Source organism: Lagopus muta, chromosome 5 (assembly GCF_023343835.1).
Source record: "Lagopus muta isolate bLagMut1 chromosome 5, bLagMut1 primary, whole genome shotgun sequence".
NCBI lineage: Eukaryota > Metazoa > Chordata > Aves > Galliformes > Phasianidae > Lagopus > Lagopus muta.
In genome coordinates, this window is record NC_064437.1 from 53,003,219 (window position 1) to 53,024,220 (window position 21,002).

Genomic DNA, 21,002 nt, shown 5'->3' on the forward strand with positions numbered 1-21,002 from the left:
GCTGTCCTGAGCGCTTATTTCTGAGCCCAGGGCCTGGGGGTGCCGGTGCTGGTGCTAAGGTGCATCCCCAAACCCTCCAGGTTTCGGCTCCTGGGCAGCTGCAGTGGGGGGTGCTTCAGCCATTCCCCCCCCCAGCCAGGAGCACCAGAAAGCAGCTTAGGGCTGTTCCTGCACAGGGTGTCCGCAGCAGGAAGAGGCTGAGCTGCGAGTGCCTCCACACCCTGGGGTAAAGGTAAAGCAGCCGGAAAAAAATCCGCCTCAAAACCTCGGAGGAGTCCCGTGACAGCCCTACGCTGCACGAGCCAAGTTTATGCAGTTTTTCCCTGTTTTTCTTTCCCTTGGTGTATTGCATCCTTTCCTGTCCCAGGGCCCATGCTGTGCTACTGGGGGCAGGGGTTGGGGGGGCAGGAGGGGAGCCACCAAGCTGCTTCTCACCCAGGGCACCAAGAGCTGCCGTGGGGCAGGGGGAAAAGGGCATAGGGTACAGATCCGGTACAGCTCCCGGCTCCTGTCCCAGAGCAAGGCAACTGCGACAGCTCGTGCGGGATGTGGGGCCGGGAAGGTGATGAGGGTTCTGGGAGGGGCAGATATGGGGCGTCGGGATGGGATGGGCAGCGGGAGGGGGGAGCTCCGGGAGTCCCGTGGGATCGTGCTCGGGACGCACTGCTGCTGCTGGTGGCCCTGACCCGGACGCGGGATGGCCGGGAGCCAGGCGGTGGCCGGGACAGGGTGGGGCGGTGCATTTGCCAGCGCAGAGCTTTTCAGTCCCTGGGCTGAAACTGAAAGGAGCCGCAGAGCCGGGCGTTAGCTGTGCGGCGGGGCACCGCAGGACGCGGTAAGTGCTTTGTCCCCGTCTGTCTCCCTGAGATCCTTCGCTTCCCCCTGGGCACAGCCTGCTGCCCCCACCCCTCCTGTATCCCAACCCCAGGCTGTGGGGTATGGGATTTTTCCCCCACGTTTCCCGCTCGGGGATGGGTGGCAGGGTGTGACGTGTAGCTGTGCCACCTCCTTGTCCCCTCTCTGCTCAGGTGCCACCATGGAGCTGGGGAACATCTCGCAGCCCGTGTACGGCCCTGGCCTCGAGGAGCCGAGCAGCAGCATGCCGGGGCTGCTCCGCATGGCGCACGGCTTCCTGCACCTGGTGCAGCCCCACGATCTCCCCTTGGGTGCGTGCTGGGGGTTCCAGGACCGCCCGAGTCTTCTGTGGTGGGGTCAGGAGGGTCTCACAATGTGTCACACAGCACAGAGGCAGCCCATAATAGGTCCATAGGAGAAGGTAGGGCAGGACCTGGAAGTGAAGCAAGCATCGCGGAGGGGGACTTTGCCCCCGTCCATGCAGAATGCTTTATCCCCATCCCAGGTGTCACGTGCATGCTGCCAGGGTGATGTTAGAGCGTCTCCCTGGAGCCTCCAAAACAGAGAGTTTGGGACTGGCGATGATTTCCCTGGGTGCCAAACGACTGGGGGGAGACGGCCGGAAGGGAAAAGGTGCCAGGCACGTGCTGCCCAGAGCCGCAGCACTGGGTGGTGCTAGGAGTCCCAGAGCCAGGTTAGGGTGGAATTAGGGCCGGGGTTGAAGTCAGGGCTGGGGTTAGGGAGGGTGCCCGCTCACGACCACTTCTGCTCCCCGTCCCCCAGAGCTGATAGCGGATCTGGCACAGACGCAGGGCAGGGTGGTGACCGACGAGCAGAAGGAGGAGGTGAGCGTGAAGCCGGGGTGCAGAGCCAGATCCCACCCCGCGATTTGCGCAGACCCGGGCCGCCAGCCTCGTGCCTCCTTTCTCCCTCTCACAGCTGCTGCGTTACGAGCTGGGCTTCCTGGTGTGCATCGCCATCGGGCTGCTCTTCGCCGTCGCGGTGCCGCTGGCGGGATGCTGCTTCTGCTGCTGCCGCTGCTGCGGGCGCTGCGGGGGCCGCATGTCCCAGAAGCAGAGCGGGCGGATGCGCAGCCGACGCCGGGTGCTGTACAGCGCTGTGCTGCTGGTGTCGGCGCTCCTGCTGTGAGTGCCGCGGCGGCCGGGAAGGCCTCGCCTGGAAGCTGCCTTCTCTGCGGGAGCGGCTCCGGCGCGGAGGGACAAAGGAGAGGAAGCGGTGGCGGTGGGGAGCGGGACCGTGGGCCAGAGCCCTTCCCGGCAGCCTCGCAGCGGGGCTCCGCGTGCCTCGGTCTCCCCGTAGCCGGAGGGGCGGGGTTGGGCGCGGGGCGCGTCCGCTGCACGTCCTGCCGGGTCCCTCATCGGGGTGCTCAGCAGTGCGTCCTGCACCTGCGTTTGGAGGGTCCGGGAGAGAACGTCGGTGTTCCTCCCGCTGATCCCGCTGCCTTCTTCCTACAGGGCCGGCGATGTGTGCGCCTTCATCAGCAACATCCGCTTCTCGCAATCTGTGAGCAGCGCCTTCCCCAACATCAACAGCACCGTGCACGACCTCTGCTCCTACCTGCTCTCCATCCCCCAGGCACGCCTGCATCCCGAGTGGGGCACGAGGGGAGGGCAGCCCCGGGGCTGGGGATGGGAGGGATCCCCAAGGAGTCCCCACCCCACGCTGTACAAGAAAGACAGAGCTGTTGGAGAGGGTCCAGAGGAGAGCCACGAAGATGATCAGGGGGCTGGAGCACCTCCCCTATGAAGACAGGCTGAGGGAGCTGGGCTTGTTCAGCCTGAAGAAAAGAAGGCTGTGGGGTGACCTTATTGCAGCCTTTCAGTACCTAAAGGGAGCCTACAAACAGGAGGGGAATCAACTCTTTGAAAGGGTTGATAACTGCAGGACAAGGGGAAATGGTTTTAAGTTGAGGGAGGGAAGATTTAGGTTGGATGTCAGGGGGAAGTTCTTCACAGAGAGAGTGGTGAGGTGCTGGAAAATGGCTGCCCAGAGAGGTTGTGGATGCCCCGTCCCTGGAGGTGTTCAAGGCTAGATTGAATAGGGCCCTGGGCAGCCTGGTCTGGTACTAAATGGGGAGGTTGGTGGCAGGGGGGTTGGAGATTCATGATCCTTGAGGTCCCTTCCAACCCAGGCCATTCTGTGATTCTCTGCCCCTGCAGCAAGTCAGCTTCATCATCGACAGCAGCAGCATCCCGTTGGGCAGCGCCAATGACAGCCTGCAGAGTGAGCATGCACGGTGACGGGGGCACCTTCCTGCTGTTGTGGGGGGGATTTGGGGATTGGGGTGGCTAGGGATGCTCGGCTGGCATGGCCCTATTGCCCAGACTCCAGCACATTGCTGTGGGATGAGGTTTGGTGTGAGAGCAGTTCTTTCAGCAGCTCCCCTGCAAGGCATGGGCTGCTCAGTGCAGTCCAAGGGGGGTCCTGCATTGACCCCCCCCCCCCATCTCCACAGACATTGGGCCCCTCCTCGGCGGCAGGATCGCCTCCAGCATCAGGAACTGCACAGACGAGGCGCTGGGATCCCTACAGAGCCTTTTGGGAGGTGATGTCCCAGTGATTCTGAGGATGTGTGGGGGACACCGGGGGGATACAAGGGCTGAGGGCTGGGCTGGGGGCACATGTGGTGTTTTGGGAAAGGCCTCTGGGGAGGGGTGTGCCTGCCCATCCCTGGTCTGGCTGGAACGCTGGCACTTTGGGGTGTATTCCTGGATGTCCCTTGCTGCCTCTCCAGCAATGGAAACACTGGCGTCCACCTTTGGCACCATCAACAGCACCCGCTGGCGCCTGGAGGAACTGCAGGGCACCTACGACGGGCAGCTGGGCACGCTGCGGGCACGCATTGACAGCACCTTGCAGCGCTGCGGGCAGCCCTGCAGCACCACCTCATCCAGTGGTGTGGCCTTCGTGGCCAACTATAGCACGGTGAGTTCTGGGGGGCCATGGGTGTCCCCCACCTCCCTGCCCAGCCCGTGGCCCCCTCACCCCGAGCTGTGCCTGCAGGTGCCCGGTGTGGAGCGGCAGCTGGAGGCGCTGTGGGATGTGCTGGACAGTGGCATAGAGGGGGATTTGGAGGTGAGGGGGTGCGTTGGGGGAGTGTGAAGGGCTGCATGGAGGGAAGAGCGGGGTGGGTGCCTGAGGCTGGTGGAGTACATAAGTCCTGTGCTGTCTATGGATGGCTGGGAGGGGGTTGGGAGCTGGATGCTGTCCCTGTGCAGGTGATCAGCATGCTGGAGCAGGCCCCCAGAAAGGTGCAAGAGCAGTCCCAGAACGTGGTGACACGTAAGTAGGGCCGCCATGTTGATGCTTGACCATGGGGACCAAGCATCCCATCCTCTCCCTGGGTCCCCCCGGAAGAGCAGGGTGTGGGTGGTAGCTCCATCAGCGACCCATCTCTGTCCCCATGCCCTGTAGGGACCCAGGAGCAGCTGGGCTACATCAGGCAGGAGATTCACAGCATGCAGGACGAGCTGCCGCTGCAGAATGTGGAAGAGACAGCTGGGAACCTGGTGAACCAAACCAACGCCGTGCTGGGGGACAACCAGAAGACTATCACCGACCTGGATAGCATCAGGTAGGGGGGCTGCTCCACCTACCTCAGGCATTCCCCCCTTCTTGGACTCTCAGCCAAAACTGTCCCCATCATCCTGCCCCAGGTGGAGCGTGTGTGCCCTGCTGTGCTGCATGGTGCTGCTGGTAGTCCTGTGCAACACCTGCGGGCTGCTGCTGGGGCCGCTGGGGCACAAGGAGAGCACGCTGCCCACCCAGCGTGGCTGCCTCTCCAACACCGGAGGGAACTTCTTCATGGCGTGAGTGAGGCTCTCAGGCAGGGCTGTGCGTGGGGTGTGCAGGCTGCGCACTCCCCGTGCTGATGGAGCTCTGCTCTGCAGAGGGGTGGGCTTCAGCTTCATCTTCTCTTGGCTGCTGATGCTGCTGGTGCTGCTCACTTTCTTCCTGGGGGGGAACATCTACATGCTGGTCTGTGAGTCCTGGAGCAGCCAGCAGCTCTTCCAGGTGGGCTCCCCCCTCCTCTGCCTTCACCCAGGGCTGGGACAGCTCTGGGGGCTCTTCCTGGTGTCCCACCCTGCACCATGACTGGTTGCTCCATTATTTCCCTGGAACCCAGCTCATGGATACCCCTGGTCTCATCCCCGGCTTCAACCTTTCGGAGGTGTTGGGTGACGAGAGTGGCACCATCACCTTCTCACAGATCTACAGGTGGGCACAGCTATGGGCAGCGTCCCCAGGGTGGGTCCCCCAGGGTGGGAGCTTGTCCTGGGGTTGTGTGCAGGGAAGGAGCGAGGTGTTCCCTGGGTAAGGACATGCCCTGGGGGAGCACCCGGCTCGATCCCAGCCCTGTGCCCACCCTCCAGAGAATGCCAGCAGGATGCTGCCCTATGGCAGACGCTGCGCCTGGACCAGAGGGTGTCCCTGGATGAGCTCCTGGACATCAGCCAGGTGAGCGCCAAGGAGGGACACAACACAGGTGGGGACATGGGGCTGGCACTGTGTCCCGCCCCTCCTCACGGCTCCCCTCACCCCGCAGTACACAGAGAAGATCTCAGCGGCTTTCCAGAAGCTGAACATCACCCTGACCCCCATCTCTGTGCTGAACGAGAGCCAGCGGGAGCTGCTGCTGAATGCCTGCCATGATGCACAGCCCCCCAGCTTCACCCACACCCTGCAGCAGGTGTGGGGCTGCGGTCGGGATGGGGGGGTCTGGGTGCTGTCCCGGCTCCGTCCTGCCCCATGGGGATGGGGTGCAGCCCTGCTGTTGTCCTCACCCCCTCCCCACCTCAGCACTGTGTCTTTCCCAGCTGGATCAGGGCGTCACGGTGGGCAGCCTGCAGGAGCTGGCCACAGAGCTGGAGCAGTTGGTGGGCAATGCGGTGAGATCCTGTCCCCAGGGCTGAGGGGTGTCCCCTGGCCTAGGAGCCCCTTATGCCCCAGAGCAGGCAAGGGCTGGCAGTGGGGTCCCTCTGTTATCTGGTGGGCACTGCTGAGAGCCTCTCCTGCAGAGTGCAGATGTGCAGAGGGACCTGAAGGCAGATGCTGCTGAGCTGCGGGAGCTGGACAGGGAGCTGAACAGCAGCTTCTCAGGGCCGCTGGTGAGCGATACTGGGAAGGGGAAGGGGCCCTGCTGGGGCATCGAGTGAGCCATGGGTACATCCCTGTTTCTCTCTCCACCACCCCCAGAAAACCCTGAAGGAGAACATCCAGCTGGTGCAGAGCCAGGCTGCCCAGCTCGAGGTGAGGCACACATGGGGCAACCCTGCTCCTACACTCCCTGTTATGGGGCTAACCCACAGCTTGGGGCACACTGGGGCTGTTAATGGGGCTGTTAATTGGGTAACTGGGGCTGCCCCATTCTCTGGCTCAGAGATGCTGCGTCTCAGGGACCGCTGCTGCATGGGGTTGGGGAGATGCAGAGACCCTGCTCTCCCCATCGTGCTGCTGACAGCTCCTTTTGTCTCAGGCACAGACAAACTCCACGTTGGACAAAGCCAGTGCAGCAGAGGAGTTCCTGAGAAGGGAGATGGAGAACATAATCAAGAATGTGAGCTCACTTTGCCCTGCTGAGGGGCACATGGGGGGATATGACTGGGTTGGCCTCACTGAGACCCCACCTCACAGGGATACCACACAGTCCCCAGGGCTCCCCTGTGCCTCCACGTGCCCCCATTTCCGGCAAGGGACTTGGGGGCATCATGCAGGCCCTTTGCTGCTGGATCAAGGTGGCATTTTGACTCTGATCCTGGCATGGAGGGGATGTGGGGCACGGTGTGGGCTGCGGGGTACAGCATCCCCATTCTCTGCCTGCCCCCCCACAGGAGACATGGGCCTTTCTAGAGGAGCTGCTGGACTTCTTTGAGACCTACATTGCCTGGGCCAAGAGCAGTGTGAGTGAGCCTGACCCAGCCAGGCACGGGGATGGGTAGCAGGGTTGGGGGAACCCCAGCATGACCTGTCCCAGCTGTATCCCCAGCTGAGGATGGATGTGGCACGCTGCAAGCCCATAGCCCAGAGCCTGGATAACGTGGAGGCCATCGCCTGTGACCACATCTTGGACTCTATGGTGAGAGGGGTGACACGAATATGGGGTGGAAAATGATGCTGATGGGGTGGCTGATGACTGTTCCTTGCTCCCAGAACACCTTCTGGTTCAGCCTGGGCTGGTGCACTGTGTTCCTGCTGCCCAGCATCATCCTGGCCGTGCGTCTCGCCAAGTTCTACCGCCGCATGGACATCAACGACGACTACAGGTGAGGATCTGCCCTGCCACAGTGCTGGTCTGGGGTCTGCTCTGCAAACCACCCCTTGGTGGAACTGCAGTGCAGCCGAAGGAGCTATGTGCTGCTGGAGAAGTGATGCTCAGGAATGTCAAAACTCCATGGGCTGCAGGAGCCCCCACGCTGTGCCCAGATGAGGAGGCTGGAATGGAGGGACTGTCACAGCCTGCAGCACCCACACCTTCCTTGTGTGCCCCGGAAGAGCCCCATCCTGCAGCGTGATGCTGGGCCTCAAGAGGCCCTTCTGACCCACTGACATGATCCCTTCTTTTTCCTTCCCCCTAGGAAAGAAGCTGTGGAGATGTAAGTAGCAGTGCTGGGTCCCTACTTGGGGTAAATCCTGGGGCACGGGGACAAGGAGAGGAACCTGGAAAGCACAAGCTGAGGGGGTGCAGGCAGCAGGGTGGGACCCTGTGCAGTACTACTGTTTCAGAGTCCCTTTACCACATTCTCCCCTCCTCCTTTTGGGGTGCTGGGCCACAGAGGGACAGCATTCTGCCTTCCCATGGCATTCTTGGCTGTCCCCTGCTGTCCTCTGTGGTTGGGCGTGACGCAAACACCCTTGATTTTGCAGAGGGCCTGCATTCAACCTGTACAAAATCCCCCAGCCAGCTACAAGTCATTAGCCTCCATCACAACACGGCACAGGCACTAAGGACACTGAACATGACAGCTTCGTCTGCTGCATCTTCTCCCTTAGCACAGGGAACAGGCTGGGAGCCCCCTCCCCACTTCCCAATAAGTGGTGAGGTGCTACAGCTGGGAGACAGCCTGCAGGAGAAGGGTGTGTGCTCTTTGCACTGCCCCAGGTGGGGCTTTGCTACCCCTCATCACCTGGGGGAGGTGGCAGGGAAGGGGAGGAGTAGCAGAGCATCTCCCCACGGTTCATTGCAGCCATGCTGTGGTGTGGGGCTGGGCCAGGACCCCTCCTCCCCCTTGTGTGCACAGGCAGATGCTGCTGGCTGAGGGGAACTTGCTTACCTGCTCCATAACCAATGTGAGTATTTATTTGTGCAGGGAGCCTGACTCTCCAGTGCTGTGATTTTGGGTGTAAAACAATAAATGAGGTGATTTCACGTTGTAGATACGGGGTAGTTCTATACACTTTTCTCCCCAACCCTTCCATTGTGGTCAGGTGTGCAAAGAGTGGCTCTGGGGCACTTGTTTCCCTGCTGCTGGTGCAAGTTGGGGCTGTGCTTAGAGGGCTCTTGATTGAAAGTGAGCCCTGCCCTGCCAACTGCAGGAATCACAGAATTGTAGGGGTTGGGAGGGACCTCCAGAGATCATCGAGTCCAATCCCCCTGCCAAAGCAGGTTCCCTACACCAGGCAGGAGCTCAGCCTGGAGCCTGAGCCAGTCATGGGACCAAACAGGGGCTGCCTCCTGAGGGCCACTGTCAGCAGGGCTAGGTGTTGTCCCAGCATGGTTCAGGACCATCCCTGAGCGCTGCAGATCAGGAGCTGCTCGGTGTAAGAGGCTGCAGGTCAGTGCCCTGATCCTTGGTGATTCTGGTGCTCCCCAGGCTGAAGGTTTCCTCCTGGAAGGGGACTGGGTGGAGGCCCCCATGTGCTGGTGCCCACCCCTGCCTATCCCCTGGAGCTCCTCAGGAGCTGCATGTTGTTACGGGCTGAGCCTGTGCTGGCTGCTGTGCTGCTCCTTGGCTGAAGCTCTGGGACCATTCCAAAGGCTGGGCTGGGAGACGGACACACACAGCCTGACTCATTTCCTTCAATGCAAAGTCCAAGCCTTATCGGAGGGAGCGATGAAGTGGAGAGGGCCAGCTTACACTCTGCTACGTACATCTGCTTTACCCTTTTGCTTCTGACCTTAGAGAGGCTCCCTTTTCCTTCAGGAGCTACCTGAACCTGTGCCAGCCTTACCTCCTGCTATCTCTCCCAGCATGTGTCCTGACCATAAGTGGAGCCCCGTACCTACCTGTTGCCCTGCGCAACCTTTGCCAACACACGGCAGCATCCCATTCCCTGGGGCTGCAGCTCTGTGAGCAGCCGTGGTCTGTTCCCTCCCTCCTCCTCCCTTCTGCCCAGCCTGGGAGCCCAGGGCAGCATCAGATGGTGTGGCAGCTGCTTGGGGAAGAGGCTAGGGCTGCTCACAGTGGTGCCACCGGGGCCTCGTATGCTATGTTTTCACCTTGTATGCTATGTTTTCACTGGGCTCGTGTGAGCGGCAGCTGGGAGAAGGCAGCACCCCATGGCTGCAGCGCAAGGCCCAGCCCGAGGCAGGGCTGCGTGGTAACCAGCCCGCCTCCAGGGAACCGTTGCAGAGGTTCCTCTTCCCCATTGCCAGGGTTGTGTTCTTTCTTTTTTTCCACCGCAGGGACTTTCCACAGCTCAGCCCCCATCTGAGGGAGGAACTGGCACATTGCAGTGTTTGGATGCAGCAGGGTCCCTCCAAGGGTGGCTCTCCCACTGCAGGAGGAAGCCACCCTGCTACTGATTTTCCAGCTGGGAACAAAGGGACGAGCCACAGTTTTAGAAAAAATCCCTCCTTTTCCTAACCCCAGCGTGGTGGCCAGCCACAGCTCCCCTGACACCCACCCAGGGGCCTCCAGGGGTGCTCACGGCACCACAAGCCACAGACTGTGCAGCACAGATGGCCCTCCTTGCTCCCAGCAACGCGTGGCCTTCAGGCTGCGGTCCCACGGGGAGCCAAGCTTGGCTAGCCTACCCACTCGGCAGGAGTGAAGGCAAACCGCCCTCCTCCCTTGCTTGTACCCTCACAGCATTCACCACTGCCCCAGCACTGCTTTAGGAATCTTTATTTTTAAAATGAGACTGCCTTCTCCACTTGACCCCGCTCTCAGGTGGAGTAACACGGCGGACTTTCCCCACCCGCTCCCAGCCTGGCACAGCACCAGGTGGCTCCACAGCCGGGGGTCCCTTTGCACCACGGCCGGGGGCTCTCTGAGCACTGAGGACAGGTTGGAACCTGCATCTTCCCGCACGGCTGCTCTCACGTTACACTGACTTTGCAAACAGAGGCACAATGTGAGCCAGACAACCCTGACAAAGCCCCTTTGTGTGCAAAGGGCAAAGGTAGGAGAGATGGGGATGGAGGGCCCTGGCGTCCTGCGGCATAATCTAAGCTTCCACAAAGGAAAGGGAGAGGCAGGGCCAGCCCCAAGCTTGCCCGGGCTGCTGCCAGCTTCTCAGCTCGAAAGAGAATTTGGGTAGCGGCTGGGATGGAGAGATAAGGGAATTAGGCTGCTCTCCTCAGCTAAGTAGCTGCAATTGGACACAGATGCAGGGCTGCTCCCAGAGGAATTGCAGCGAGACAGAGTGCTGCAGCTGCCAGTGCATGCTGGGGCTCCCAGTGTCACAGAGCTGCACCGTTCTGGCATCTTGCCGAGCTCAGGGCAGCGACTCAATGACTGCAACAAACAGGCAGAGCCTGGAGGCATCACCCCACTTGCTGAGCACAGAACGGGGAGAAGGCTGTGTTTGCTCCAGAGCACTGCTCCCAGAGGACTGGAAAACTAGAAGTGAAGTTGCGAAGAGTCAAGCAAACCAAAATCAAAGTGTTTTGGGCAGAGAGCAGCTCTGCAGTCCTGTGATGCAGCCAGTGCTTTCATCTACAGATGCACCTGGCATTTGCTCCTCTACAGGGGCACAAACAATTGCACTTGCAAGAAACAACCAGAAAGCCTGCCCTGGCTTCAGGTGAGACACCCAACTCCAGCCCCCACGGACTAGAGGCTTCAAAATGGAGCAGGCTTCCCTGCTGCCAAGCAGGGCATGGCTTCCTGGAGTGGATGTGGTTTTCCCCTTCCCTCACACCCAAGGACTGGGATCCCATTGTGCTTTCCCCTTCACACAGTGTCACCCCGCACCAGTGCTGAGGCAGAAGTCCTTGCCCCGGCTGGCTGAGGAGCATCGCTGCCTGCTGCTTTTGGAGGGTTCTTGTGTTCTCGGGGTGGGGTGGGAGGGGGGAAGGTGGGGCTCTGCAAGGCATCTGAGTACATCTCATCCTGGACGCAGGGACGCTGCATGACCCGCTGCAGCAGCGGCTTGAGCAGGCCCACAGTCAGCTGGTTCCCCTCACTTGAGAAGGGCACCGGGTCCTGCTGGGAGCAAGGGAGGTGCTGCAGGACCACGGTGAGGATGTCTGAAGTGCTGAGCTCAGCAGGGCATAGCAGCCACAGTGTGTCCAGGTAAGGGTCCAGCTCCCGGTGCTGGGCGAACTCTGCTAGCAGCGTGGTGAATATCTCCTTATTAAGCAAAGGACTGAGCTTAGAGAACTTCTCTGCCACCTCCACCACCCGCTGCCACTGCTTCAGGCGGATGAGAAGGTGCAGAGCTTGCAGCACAGCCTTGGGTCTCTTGCTGCAGAGCAGCAGTTCGAGCTCCAACTCATCATCCACCTCACTGTGCTTGCTCTTCCTGGCCAGCACTCCCAGGGCTCTCTTGTACAGTGGCATGCGGCCTTCTGGGCCCTCCTTGCTGCTGTATGGCCAGGAGATGCTCACGTACTGCTGGGTCAGCTCCACAAAGTTGGGCAGCCACTTGGGTTTGAACCTCAGGAAGGAAGCACAGATGAGCTCAAAGAGCGGGACCACCCCATTCTGCCCCACCTCCTCCTGCTGTGGTCCTCCTAGGACCTTCTTCCAAACCTCTGGGGTGGCCCGGGCCACCAAGAGGCCATCCCCGTTCTGCTGTAGCTGCAGGCAGCTCCTGGTGGCCTTCCAGGCAGCCCTGGGGAAGGAGGTAAAGACTGAGTTCAGGTAGGCCAAGTTGTCCTTGTCCATGTCAGAGTGCAGAACACGGCTGACCTCCTGCTCCACCAGTTCCTCGCAGTAACTTTCCATCTTGCTCTCTGAGGCACTCACCACACAGGTTTTGAGGAGCTCTAGGCTGAGGTAGCTCTGCAGCTCCAGGCTGATTGTGCTCAGCAGCTTGGCATAAGTGTCTTGGAGGCCTCGGGCTGGCTTCTGCTTTTGGTGAAGGCTGTGCTGCAGGATGGCAGTGAGGGCCACGGGTGCCTGGAAGACTCCACCTTTCTTCAACTTCTCCACCGTCAGCTTGGAGCTGCTGAGACTCCTTCTCTGGTAGTACCTGCAGGCCTCCTCGAATACCATCTCCACCAGGCACGGCTCAGGCCTGCCACTGTCCTCAAGGTTGGAGAAACTAAAGCTGTAGATGCCAGTTGGAGCGAGAAATTGAATGCTATCTTCCTCTTCCGGGGACTCCAGGAAATGCACCTCTTTCATGCTCAGGATTTTCTTTTCTATGACCCTCCCACTGTTCTGGTTGACAAGGTACAGAACTCCAGCCAGCACGCAGGCCAAGATGCTACCATAGGTCTTCAGCTCAACGGCATCACCTCGGGCCAGAGGCTCTGCTTCCAGGTCAAAGACATGCCTCTGCGTCCCATCTGCCTCTAGCATGTTCACAGCACCCTTTCTGCTCACCAGCAACAGAGCCCCACAGCTGGACACAGCACAGGTGTGAATGTCCAGAGGTGCCAAAGCTGAGAGGAGACCCACGGAGCCAAGCAGGAGCTTCCTGAAGTCCGACTCGCTGCTGGAGTGCAGCACCTTGCTGTGGACAAAGCCTGCGGAGGGGGCTGCGATGGTGAGCTTTGCCTGCTCGGGATGCCAGATGAGGAGGAACTTGGAGGCGGTGGCAAAGCTGCCAGAAGCGGGCACCAGGAAGACGTGCCAAGGAGAGGCCAGGACCTGGTACTCGGGGCAGTTGTGCAGGACTATCCTCACAGGGCCCAGCCGCACACCTTGCTCCCCCAGCTCCAGGGTGCGGGCACAGACGCAGAACCTGAAGGCACATTTGCTGATGTCCGAGCGAGTGTCCAGGGGCGGCCTCTCCTCGCACCACACCAGGCTGGCCGCCTGGCTGCACACGGACACGACACGCGCCCGGGCACCCTGGCACAGCTCCACCGTCTGCAGCAGCTGCCAACCCGCCACCGAGACGAAGCGCCAGAGCTCGGCACGGCCGTGCTCCCACACGATGCCCAGCGCCCAGCGGCCCGGCGCCGCGGGGCTCTGCGGGAAGACCAGTCCCGCCAGGGCAGGCTGCGGGGGCCGCCAGCTCCTCTCCAGCTCGGCCTCGCCGCCGCCCCGCAGCTGGAAGGCCACCACCTGGGGCAGGGGGGGCGGCCGGTTCTCCTGCAGCACCACGAGGTGCCTCCCGTCGGGGCTGGGCCGGACGCGTCGGGGCTCCTCGCCGTGGCACAGCAGCTCCTGCAGCCTCCGGCCCCGGCTCAGGTCGCTGAAGTCGGAGAGCTGCCGCAGCGTCCCGGACGGCTTCATCTCGGGGGCGCGCCCTGCGCAGCGACAGCGGGCTGAGGTTCAGCCGGCACGGCTCCCGGCCCTCCCGTCACCTTCCGCTCAGCCCCGGGCCCCTGCCTCTCCCCTCGGGGCCCCGCGCGCGGGCCCTACCTGCCGGGCCGGCCGCTCGGCTGGGCTCTGCGCAATCACGAGGCGGCGGCTTCCGGGCGGAGCCGCTCCCCGTCGGGGCTCCGAGCCGGGCCGGGCCGCCCCTCTCCGACTTCCGTCGCCGCTTCAGCGGAGGCTGCGCGACCGCGACCTCCGGGCTCCGCGGGAGGAGCGCGGTGGGACCGCCGGCCCCTCGGCCCGACGCCGGCCCCGCCCGGCCGCCCCCATCGCCGCCGCGGAGAGCGGGGCCGGGAGCGCGGCAGAACGGCGCTGACAGCGGCCGTGCGGGCGGCGCCAGGACCGCGCGGCGCCGGGCCCCTCGGGGCGCATGCGCAGCACTGTGAGCGGCGCACGCGCGCTGCAGAGCGGAGCGGCGGGACCGCAGGTAAGCGGCGGGCGGGGGGGGGTCGCGGTGTCTGTAGCCCGCGGGTGGGACGGGACGGGACGGGACGGGACGCGTCACACTGCCACGGCCATCCCGACGGCCGTCCCGACGTCCGCTGAGCGGCGGGGACACCTCGGGCCGCCGGGACTGAGGGCGGAGGGGCCCGGCCCTCTTCGGGCCTCTCTGGGGAGTCCCCGGGTGCAGCCCGGCGAGAGGCGGCGGCCGCGGTGGCTCGGTCCCGCGCTCCGGCACGGCGCCGGCCGGGGCCGTTTGTCGTGGGCCGCCCTAACAGCGCGTCCTGCTCCGGGCGGCGCTGGCGCGGGCGCGGCAGGCACGGCGGGCGGCGTGCTGCTCGGCCGCGTCGGCTCCTGTAGGAGGGGCGGCGCTTTGAAGGGGAGTGTCGGGAGGTGAGGAAAAGGGAGGTCGGTCGTCCTGTGGTTGTAGCGTGTCTGTCTCGAGCGCTTGTGCTGCTCGCGGTCTGCGTCTCCAAGTCGTGCCTTTCTGCAGTTCTGCGTTCCTTACCTTGCGTGCTTCTGCTCTGCGGCGTCTTGGAACGTAGCAGCTTCCTCAGCAGCGGGAGCCAAGGCTGTGCTGCTGTGCTGTTCAGCCTGGGCCTTGGAACTGCGCTGACGGCTGAAACTCTGGGGAAAGGGTGGGGGAGCGCTGGGGCACGGTGTTTTCTTTCAGAAGGAAGGCATCTGGAAATGTCTTCAGGTGGAGCGAGCTTTTAGCTGTGGGTGTGGAGGCGGCACTGAGTATTTCATGGTGAATTGGGTGGAATGGATCCTGAGAGGCTTGAAAAGAACTGAAAGAGGCTTTTTCACAGCACAGAGCTAAGCCAGAAATATGGAGAGAAAGTGTGATGAAATGATAAAGTTAATTTGGAAAAATGGTCTGAACAGATGGAGGTGTGAGCATGTGGGCTTGTCTGGATGGGCTTGACAGGAAGAAGCTCAGCTATGTGATGGCGTGAAGTTGGTGTTATTTCAACTGGACAGATAGAAATGAAAGGCCATTATGAGTGTAACGTCAAAAATGTAACTTGCCTGCAATTCCTTTATATCATTGCTAAGGCAGGCGCAGTGCGAGCTTGTAGCTGTATCTGTGTTAGAAATCACTTTTTCTGTTTTTCAGGGCAAGGAAGATAAGTCACTAGTGGTGTAGCTGTATGGGTTGTGCTATGTAGAAGCACACACTGCTACTGCTCTGAGCGGGGTGGAGAGGCTGGCTAGTAGAAGCACATGCACTGAGGCTGTGCTGCTTGGTACTGCCAAAATAAAGAAGTAGAAAATGTGTGGGTTTTAGTTGCCGTAACCTCAGAATATATTTCTTGTTCTGTATTACATGAAGGTAGTTGGGAATCATGCCAGATTGATCCAAGGCTTCTGTGCTGTGAATGATAGCAGTTCCCTGGTGGGTGTGCTGGGTGCTGTGCTGTTGTAACAAGAGATATGGCCTGAGCTGTTTTCATTCCAATGGACGATATGCAGATACAGCTGTAAGGAATGACGAAGGTCTAAGGTAGCATGGACCTGTTAGCATCGGTTGTAATTGTCAGCGTGAGAGTTGGCAGACTGTAAGCTGCTAAAGGGCTCATAACACAAATTTGATTGTGGTGGTTGCTTAAGCCTCAACAAAATGCAGCCCACCACGTCCCTCCCCTCTCTGTTTTCATTGGTGTTCTGCCCAGACTGCTGTTCCGTGGTTCCTGGTGGGGGGTTAGTGCTGGGGCTTGAACTGGGTCAGGGCACTGCCCTGCATTTGGATTTGTAAGCTCGTGTGCAGATTGCAGCTTCATCTGACAGACGAGTGCTGGGACCTGTGATCTTAACTGCCCTGTTGCCTGGGTCCAGTATTGGCCCTGCAGGTTCATCGTGTGTGTTCAGTGCTGGAATTTCACTGGCGAGTACAAGGACTGGACTACAGTCTGTTCTCTTTACAAGCTGTAGGTCACTTTTAGGCAGAGGTTTATCTGTGGTCTATGCCATTTTTGAAAAACTCTCCTTTAGATTGAAGTGGTGTGCTTGCTAAGTGCCTCAGAAGGCACAGCATGATCCTGCTGGTCCCAGGTGTGTGCAGCTGGGGTCGGGCTGATTACCCAGCTGGAGATCTTCTAAACGAGGGAGACTAATCTTAGTAGCAGCAGCAGTAGCAGTGAGCCAAGGGATTGGATTCAGAAAGGGGCAGTGTCTCGGGTCCTACTCAGAGCTTTCATTAGTATTGATTAACATTGGTTTGAGATTAGCAAATTGATGTGATCGCATCATTTGTACTACCTTTTTCAGGTACAGAATAAATGGTTTGACAATTAAAGGCATACATGAAAATCCCACTTGGTGTCATCCGTTTGTTTTTTATTTAGCCAGATAGTGTAACAGCGTATTTTTGGTACTTCTAGACTGAAGAAAGCATTCGTCTTTAGTTGTATGTGTATTATGTAACCTTGAAAACATTCAAGTCTGACTAAAGCTCAGGCTCAAAATGTCAGGTTTTTCTTTTTGAATTTTTCCTGTGGATGGTCAGACTGAATGCTGACGAGGACGCCTTCATCTGAATGCCACGTGTTTGATGTGGATCTCTGGTATGAGTTGTGGAATGGGGTGGCTGGGAGGCGGATGGCTGGATGTGCTCATGCCTTTGTTCCTGGCTGGATCAGCTGATCCTGGGGCTGATGAGAGATAAGGCAGATCTGCCTCAACTTCTGTCTGCCTGCCTTTCATCTTTGAGCTACCAGGATTCCTGCTCTGCTAAGCTTTCTGTTAGCTCCTGCTGAACATCTTGGATGCTCTGCAGCACAGCAGCATAGCAGGCTGTAGGAATCTGTGGCGGGTGCTTCTCTCTGCCCTGGGGACGGCTCTGTGCTGTCAGTGACCACGGCAGGATTCACTTAGCAGTGCATGTTAATGGCACTGACCTATTGACAGACTGAATGAGCCACGTGAACCTGAGATGGGGAGTTGGCACCCGTGCTTTTGAAATGTGGAGTGTTTTAAAGGATAATTATTAATTATATTTGGTGTTTTGAAAAGCTGTCACAATATCCTGTTAATTTGGCACCTCTGCAACTTAGGAGCGTTTTGTGCGTCTGACTGCTGCTTTCTGCAGTTGCCCAGAAGGTCCCCATTAGCAAAATGCAGTTTCCTGTTTCTGTCCTTGACATCTAGAAAACATAATTGCATGAAGCGAAAAGAAAAAACCATTTGTACGGCCTGATCATCATAGGTCATGAAACAAGCAAAGCCTAATGGAGCACTGGCATGAAAGGCGGCTTTTGCTTTTTCCCCTTTGTTCCTCCATGTGCTCATTTGCAGAGCAGCAAATCATAAGCAAGAGCATTATTTAATCCTTACCTCCAGCAGTCATCTTTGTCTGTACTGTGTGCAGCCCTGCTTGAGAGAATGTGAGCCCAAGTCTCATTTTGACAGAGATGAGAATGTTCACTTGCTCACGCCGTCCCTCTGGTGCTTGCTGAGCATCGAGCAATTTGTGCCTTGCGGGATTTTGGCTTCTCCATCTTTCTGGAGAGTGCAGGAAAAGTGCTAAAATGTAGTGCTGGACATTCAGGGGCTGGGCAGTGCGTTGATCCCCTCCGTGCACAGATGTGTTTGGTGTGAGAGTGTTGGCCTGGAAGCGCCGTGAGTTAGTTTATTAGTTTTGACATTGGGATTTGTTAGCTGTGATTCAATTAGAAGCACACTGATGGATGTGTTGGTGTGCTGGGCATGGCGGCTGCTTGAGATTCAGAACCTTAGGATTCCAGTCGGGAAATTGTTTTGTTCAGTCTTGGGTATGGTTTATATTGCTGGGCTAAAAGTGCCTTTGCTCTTGATTTGGTTTTTAATAGGTTTCTCTCTGTTTCCAGTTATGGTTCTAATTAGGGTAATGTCTCATTTCCCATGACAGTTCAAAAATAGTGCAGACTGTAGAAGAGAAGCTATCAAGATGATTGAGTAATGTTTTCTTTCTCGTTTGTTGGTTTGCAACCTTTTCTCCACCTTAATTGGCCATGTAGGCCTAGTAGACAACAGCAGTGGTGTCTGTTTGCATAAGTTACAGAGCACCAGGTCCTACGTGTTCTTCTATCAGTGTTTCCAGGGCTGTTTCCGTTCTCACCTGCCGTGTACAAACAAACTGGCTCTCAACCAGCCAGCTGTCCATATTCCCATCCTAGCTGGAAGAAGCAGCACCTTGCCCCACCTCTACCTGAATCTCAGCTTTTCAGGTGTGAGATCTACCCTTCTCTGTCCTGCCCGCTGCTTTCCCGTTGTGACAGACCTCCTGCCCTCACACCTGGAGAAGGGCAGCAGCATTTTCTCCAGCCCCAAAGATTTCCTGCCATTTGGAACTGAGGTTTATGGCACAAGGGATGGATATCTGAGTAACCTGTAGCAGACTTTGGGAGCCCTAGTTGGAGCTGTAGTCAGAGATGATCCAAAGCTGTCTGCAATGGCAAAAATGCAGAACAGATCTGGAACGGGTGTTGGGTAGTTGCTAGAAGTTGCTCTTTGAGAAAAGGATGGATCTGAGTGTGCCACAGTTGTGGAAGGTGTTCAGGCAGTCTGGGGTGGAGACTGAATCCAAACCCGTCTCTATGGCTGCCGACTCAGAAAGCCGTGGGGTCCCAGAGGCAGGCTGCAGTGCTCTGACCTCGCTGCGCATAATTCAGCGTGGCTGAGTGCAGCTGCCACCACGGCCTGCCTGCGGTTTGGTTTTTCTTTTGGAGCATGAGTCCAGTTGTGCTTTTGCCTGAGGTGTGCTGCTTCCATGTGTGTAGTTATCTCTGGAGGTATTGGTTAGGAGGGTTTGGAGCTTGGAGATATGAGAGGGCACAGCGTTCCCTTTCTGCTGATCTGTGATGTGCTGCAGTGATAGAGAAGGTTAGAATGCTGCTCAGTCTGCAGTGCTTGCCAGAAAATTCTGAGCTTGCAGAGGAATTGTGAGGCCAGGGTGGTGATGTGCTTTGGTTGCATCAGATGTGGGGCTGAGGGGACGTGGCAAGCCATGCATTCTGACTGTCAGCCCCTGAAGTAGCTTGACAGTTGCAAAAGGCTCAGGGCTACAGCTGTGGCTACTGCTTTATTGAGTAGCTTGTTTTATAGGAATGATACTTTTTTTCTTTTTTCCACTGGTACAACAGGAAGCATTGGACACTACTTAATTGTAGGAAACCTTGTTTGCGTTACTAGAAAACCTTTTGCTGTGAAAGTGACCAAGGAATGTTTTCTGGATGTGATTCAGGGCAATGTGCTTTAGGGGACACTGCTTGAAGCAGAATGGTTGGACTTGATGATCCCAAGTGTTCCTTCCAACATCTGCCATTCTGTGGTTCTGTGATGAGCTGCTTATTCTGTATCTGCCTGCGGATGAACTTCAGCACCTTTCTTTGAAATAGGTTTTAGGACTGGATGGGACTTTTGGTCTGATTTCTTATCAAGGATATTTATTAAAGCTTCTGCTTGCAGCTTGTGAGAGTTTATTAGTGTAGTGAAGATGCCTTTCATGGCAGAAGCAGGCTCGGTATCCCTTGAAGAAAGTTCAAGGTTCTTTAACTTTTTTCTTTTTTTTTTTTTTCCCCTTGGTCTCCTGATCTCTTCAGGGAGTCCAACATGGCCCAAACAGAGAAGAAAGGTGGGCTGCTCCGGAAATCTTCAGCTTCCAAGAAGCCACTGAAAGAGAAGGTTGTGCTGATGTATGATGAGATTTTCACGGTAAGGACCAGGGCACTTCTGGTAAGTTTTATGTAGTTTGTGCTGAGGGTTCTGCCGGCTGGATTCTTTTCCCATGGTAAGAATTGTACAGCATAGGCATGCACTTCAATTTCTCCTGCTGTCATGCAGAACTCTGTAATCTGCTCTCTTCCTTAATGTCAATTTATCCTGATGTCTGCCACGACCACTTGTTACCTGTGTGACATCATGGCTTCTCAAGTGTTTCTCAAAAATAATCCAGAAAATACACAGAAACATCTCAAATGAGAGCTGCTTCTGTTTGCTATTCTGCTTCTGAGAATCTCTGTGACAGTACACAGTACTGTTAGACCATTTGGTCATCCAATGGCTCTGACCTACTTGTGGTAGTGATTTTGTTCAAATTCTGCCTGAATGATTTGTTATTGTTTGCTCTCATTGGCTGTTCCTTTCTCTTTCAGACAGAGGACCCCAGTAAAAGCAACCCTAGGTTTTGGGAGGAGCTGTTTCTCATGAAGGTAACAGGAACTGAACATCCTCTGATTTGCTGCTACTGTTCTGCCTATGAGCTAGCAGACTGTCAATGCAAAGACTTGCTTTCCTAAGGTGTCAGCAGTTGTGTAACGTGCATGATCTGCTCCTTAACCTGACAGGTCAACCTGGAATATCTGGAAGGCAAGCTGGAGGCTCTGGATGGGGAAGAGTTGATGAAGATAAAAGATAACATCAATTGCTTGTTTCAGCACTGCATCCAGGCACTGGGTGAGGAGCACCCAATCAGAGTGGTCAATGCACTACAGGTACCACAGCTGAGAGATGGGAAGTACTCTCTTCTGCTTCTGATGAGGCAATATGTTTGCCTCTGGTATCAAGCATCTTGTTCACACTACTTCAGTTGTGAGGAGAAATGGTGTCTACAAAGCAGTTGCTACGTCTGGTTTGTGGAGGTTACACATGCTCATAGTCTTTGGTGTTTGAGGACCAAGAGCTTGTTTCAGAATTCAAGAGGATCTGGTGTTGCAGAATAAATAGGTGGCAATGGACGGGGCAGGAGGGGCTTGTTCTCTCTACCAGCTATCATCTGGGGGCTCAGGAATACTTTGTGTAGCTTTGTCTGTCTTCTCCTTTTTCCTTCATTTTGCCCTCCTTTTTACTTTCCTTATGGGTCAAAATTAAAATAAAACAATGGAGAATTTGATGTCAAATTTAGAGGGGAAACTGGCCGTGCTGGGCACTTCTAATTGGAAGCTGTGGAGAATCATCACCCAGAACAAGAAGCTGCTGTTCTTTACCAGCACTTGCCCTGCATGGGAGACTATCCTCCTCAGTCTCGACATTTACTGTTATTAGTTCCCA

The 21,002-nt window shown here is 57.5% G+C and overlaps 3 protein-coding genes across 11 annotated transcripts in view; 2 read left to right on the forward strand and 1 right to left on the reverse strand.

Moving 5' to 3' along the window:
- The first annotated feature begins 664 nt into the window (after positions 1 to 664).
- Positions 665 to 8,236, forward strand: LOC125693203 (prominin-1-A-like). 8 transcript variants are annotated; one of them, XM_048944794.1, is made up of 25 exons: positions 665 to 835; positions 1,029 to 1,166; positions 1,639 to 1,700; positions 1,795 to 2,000; positions 2,331 to 2,451; positions 3,036 to 3,099; positions 3,332 to 3,421; positions 3,611 to 3,801; positions 3,880 to 3,951; positions 4,095 to 4,158; positions 4,291 to 4,450; positions 4,533 to 4,685; positions 4,767 to 4,890; positions 5,003 to 5,094; positions 5,250 to 5,334; positions 5,423 to 5,566; positions 5,694 to 5,765; positions 5,895 to 5,984; positions 6,073 to 6,126; positions 6,353 to 6,433; positions 6,708 to 6,776; positions 6,863 to 6,952; positions 7,027 to 7,139; positions 7,452 to 7,469; positions 7,741 to 8,236. In XM_048944794.1, exons 2-25 carry the CDS (start codon positions 1,037 to 1,039, stop codon positions 7,790 to 7,792), a joined length of 2,397 nt encoding a protein of 798 aa, XP_048800751.1. In that variant the 5' UTR covers positions 665 to 835; positions 1,029 to 1,036; the 3' UTR covers positions 7,793 to 8,236. The 8 variants fall into 8 exon arrangements, 6 of the variants coding, with proteins under 6 accessions (XP_048800751.1, XP_048800747.1, XP_048800746.1 ...); XR_007377011.1 differs by having other exon boundaries at positions 3,332 to 3,801; positions 7,210 to 7,950; positions 8,061 to 8,236; XR_007377012.1 differs by having other exon boundaries at positions 3,332 to 3,801; positions 7,210 to 7,469.
- Positions 8,237 to 9,634: 1,398 nt separating this feature from the next.
- HPS6 (HPS6 biogenesis of lysosomal organelles complex 2 subunit 3) lies at positions 9,635 to 13,791 on the reverse strand. Its single transcript, XM_048944796.1, has 2 exons — positions 13,578 to 13,791; positions 9,635 to 13,462 (listed from the first exon to the last, which is right to left on the reverse strand). The coding sequence occupies exon 2, from the start codon at positions 13,446 to 13,448 to the stop codon at positions 10,992 to 10,994; it is 2,457 nt and encodes an 818-aa protein (XP_048800753.1). The 5' UTR covers positions 13,449 to 13,462; positions 13,578 to 13,791; the 3' UTR covers positions 9,635 to 10,991.
- Positions 13,792 to 13,858: 67 nt separating this feature from the next.
- The window catches only part of ARMH3 (armadillo like helical domain containing 3), a 104,955-nt gene continuing 97,811 nt past the window's right edge, over positions 13,859 to 21,002 (forward strand). The window contains exons 1-4 of one of the 2 annotated variants that reach the window (XM_048944797.1): positions 13,859 to 13,959; positions 19,556 to 19,667; positions 20,108 to 20,164; positions 20,300 to 20,446. In XM_048944797.1, the coding sequence (XP_048800754.1) occupies positions 19,566 to 19,667; positions 20,108 to 20,164; positions 20,300 to 20,446 (306 nt within the window). In that variant the 5' untranslated portion in view covers positions 13,859 to 13,959; positions 19,556 to 19,565. Of the gene's footprint in view, positions 13,960 to 14,297; positions 14,367 to 19,555; positions 19,668 to 20,107; positions 20,165 to 20,299; positions 20,447 to 21,002 lie in introns of those variants that run through there. The other variant, XM_048944798.1, reaches the window with a different exon arrangement.

What these genes read in the sequence shown, in the direction of transcription:
- LOC125693203 (XM_048944789.1), top strand. Translation starts at nt 1,037, where the DNA reads ATGGAGCTGGGGAACATCTCGCAGCCCGTGTACGGCCCTGGCCTCGAG. An exon ending in GCAGCTTCTCAGGGCCGCTG is followed by an intron (nt 5,985 to 6,072) that starts GTGAGCGATACT and finishes CACCACCCCCAG; the next exon opens with AAAACCCTGAAGGAGAACAT. An exon ending in ACCACATCTTGGACTCTATG is followed by an intron (nt 6,953 to 7,026) that starts GTGAGAGGGGTG and finishes CCTTGCTCCCAG; the next exon opens with AACACCTTCTGGTTCAGCCT.
- HPS6 (XM_048944796.1), bottom strand. Translation starts at nt 13,448, where the DNA reads ATGAAGCCGTCCGGGACGCTGCGGCAGCTCTCCGACTTCAGCGACCTG.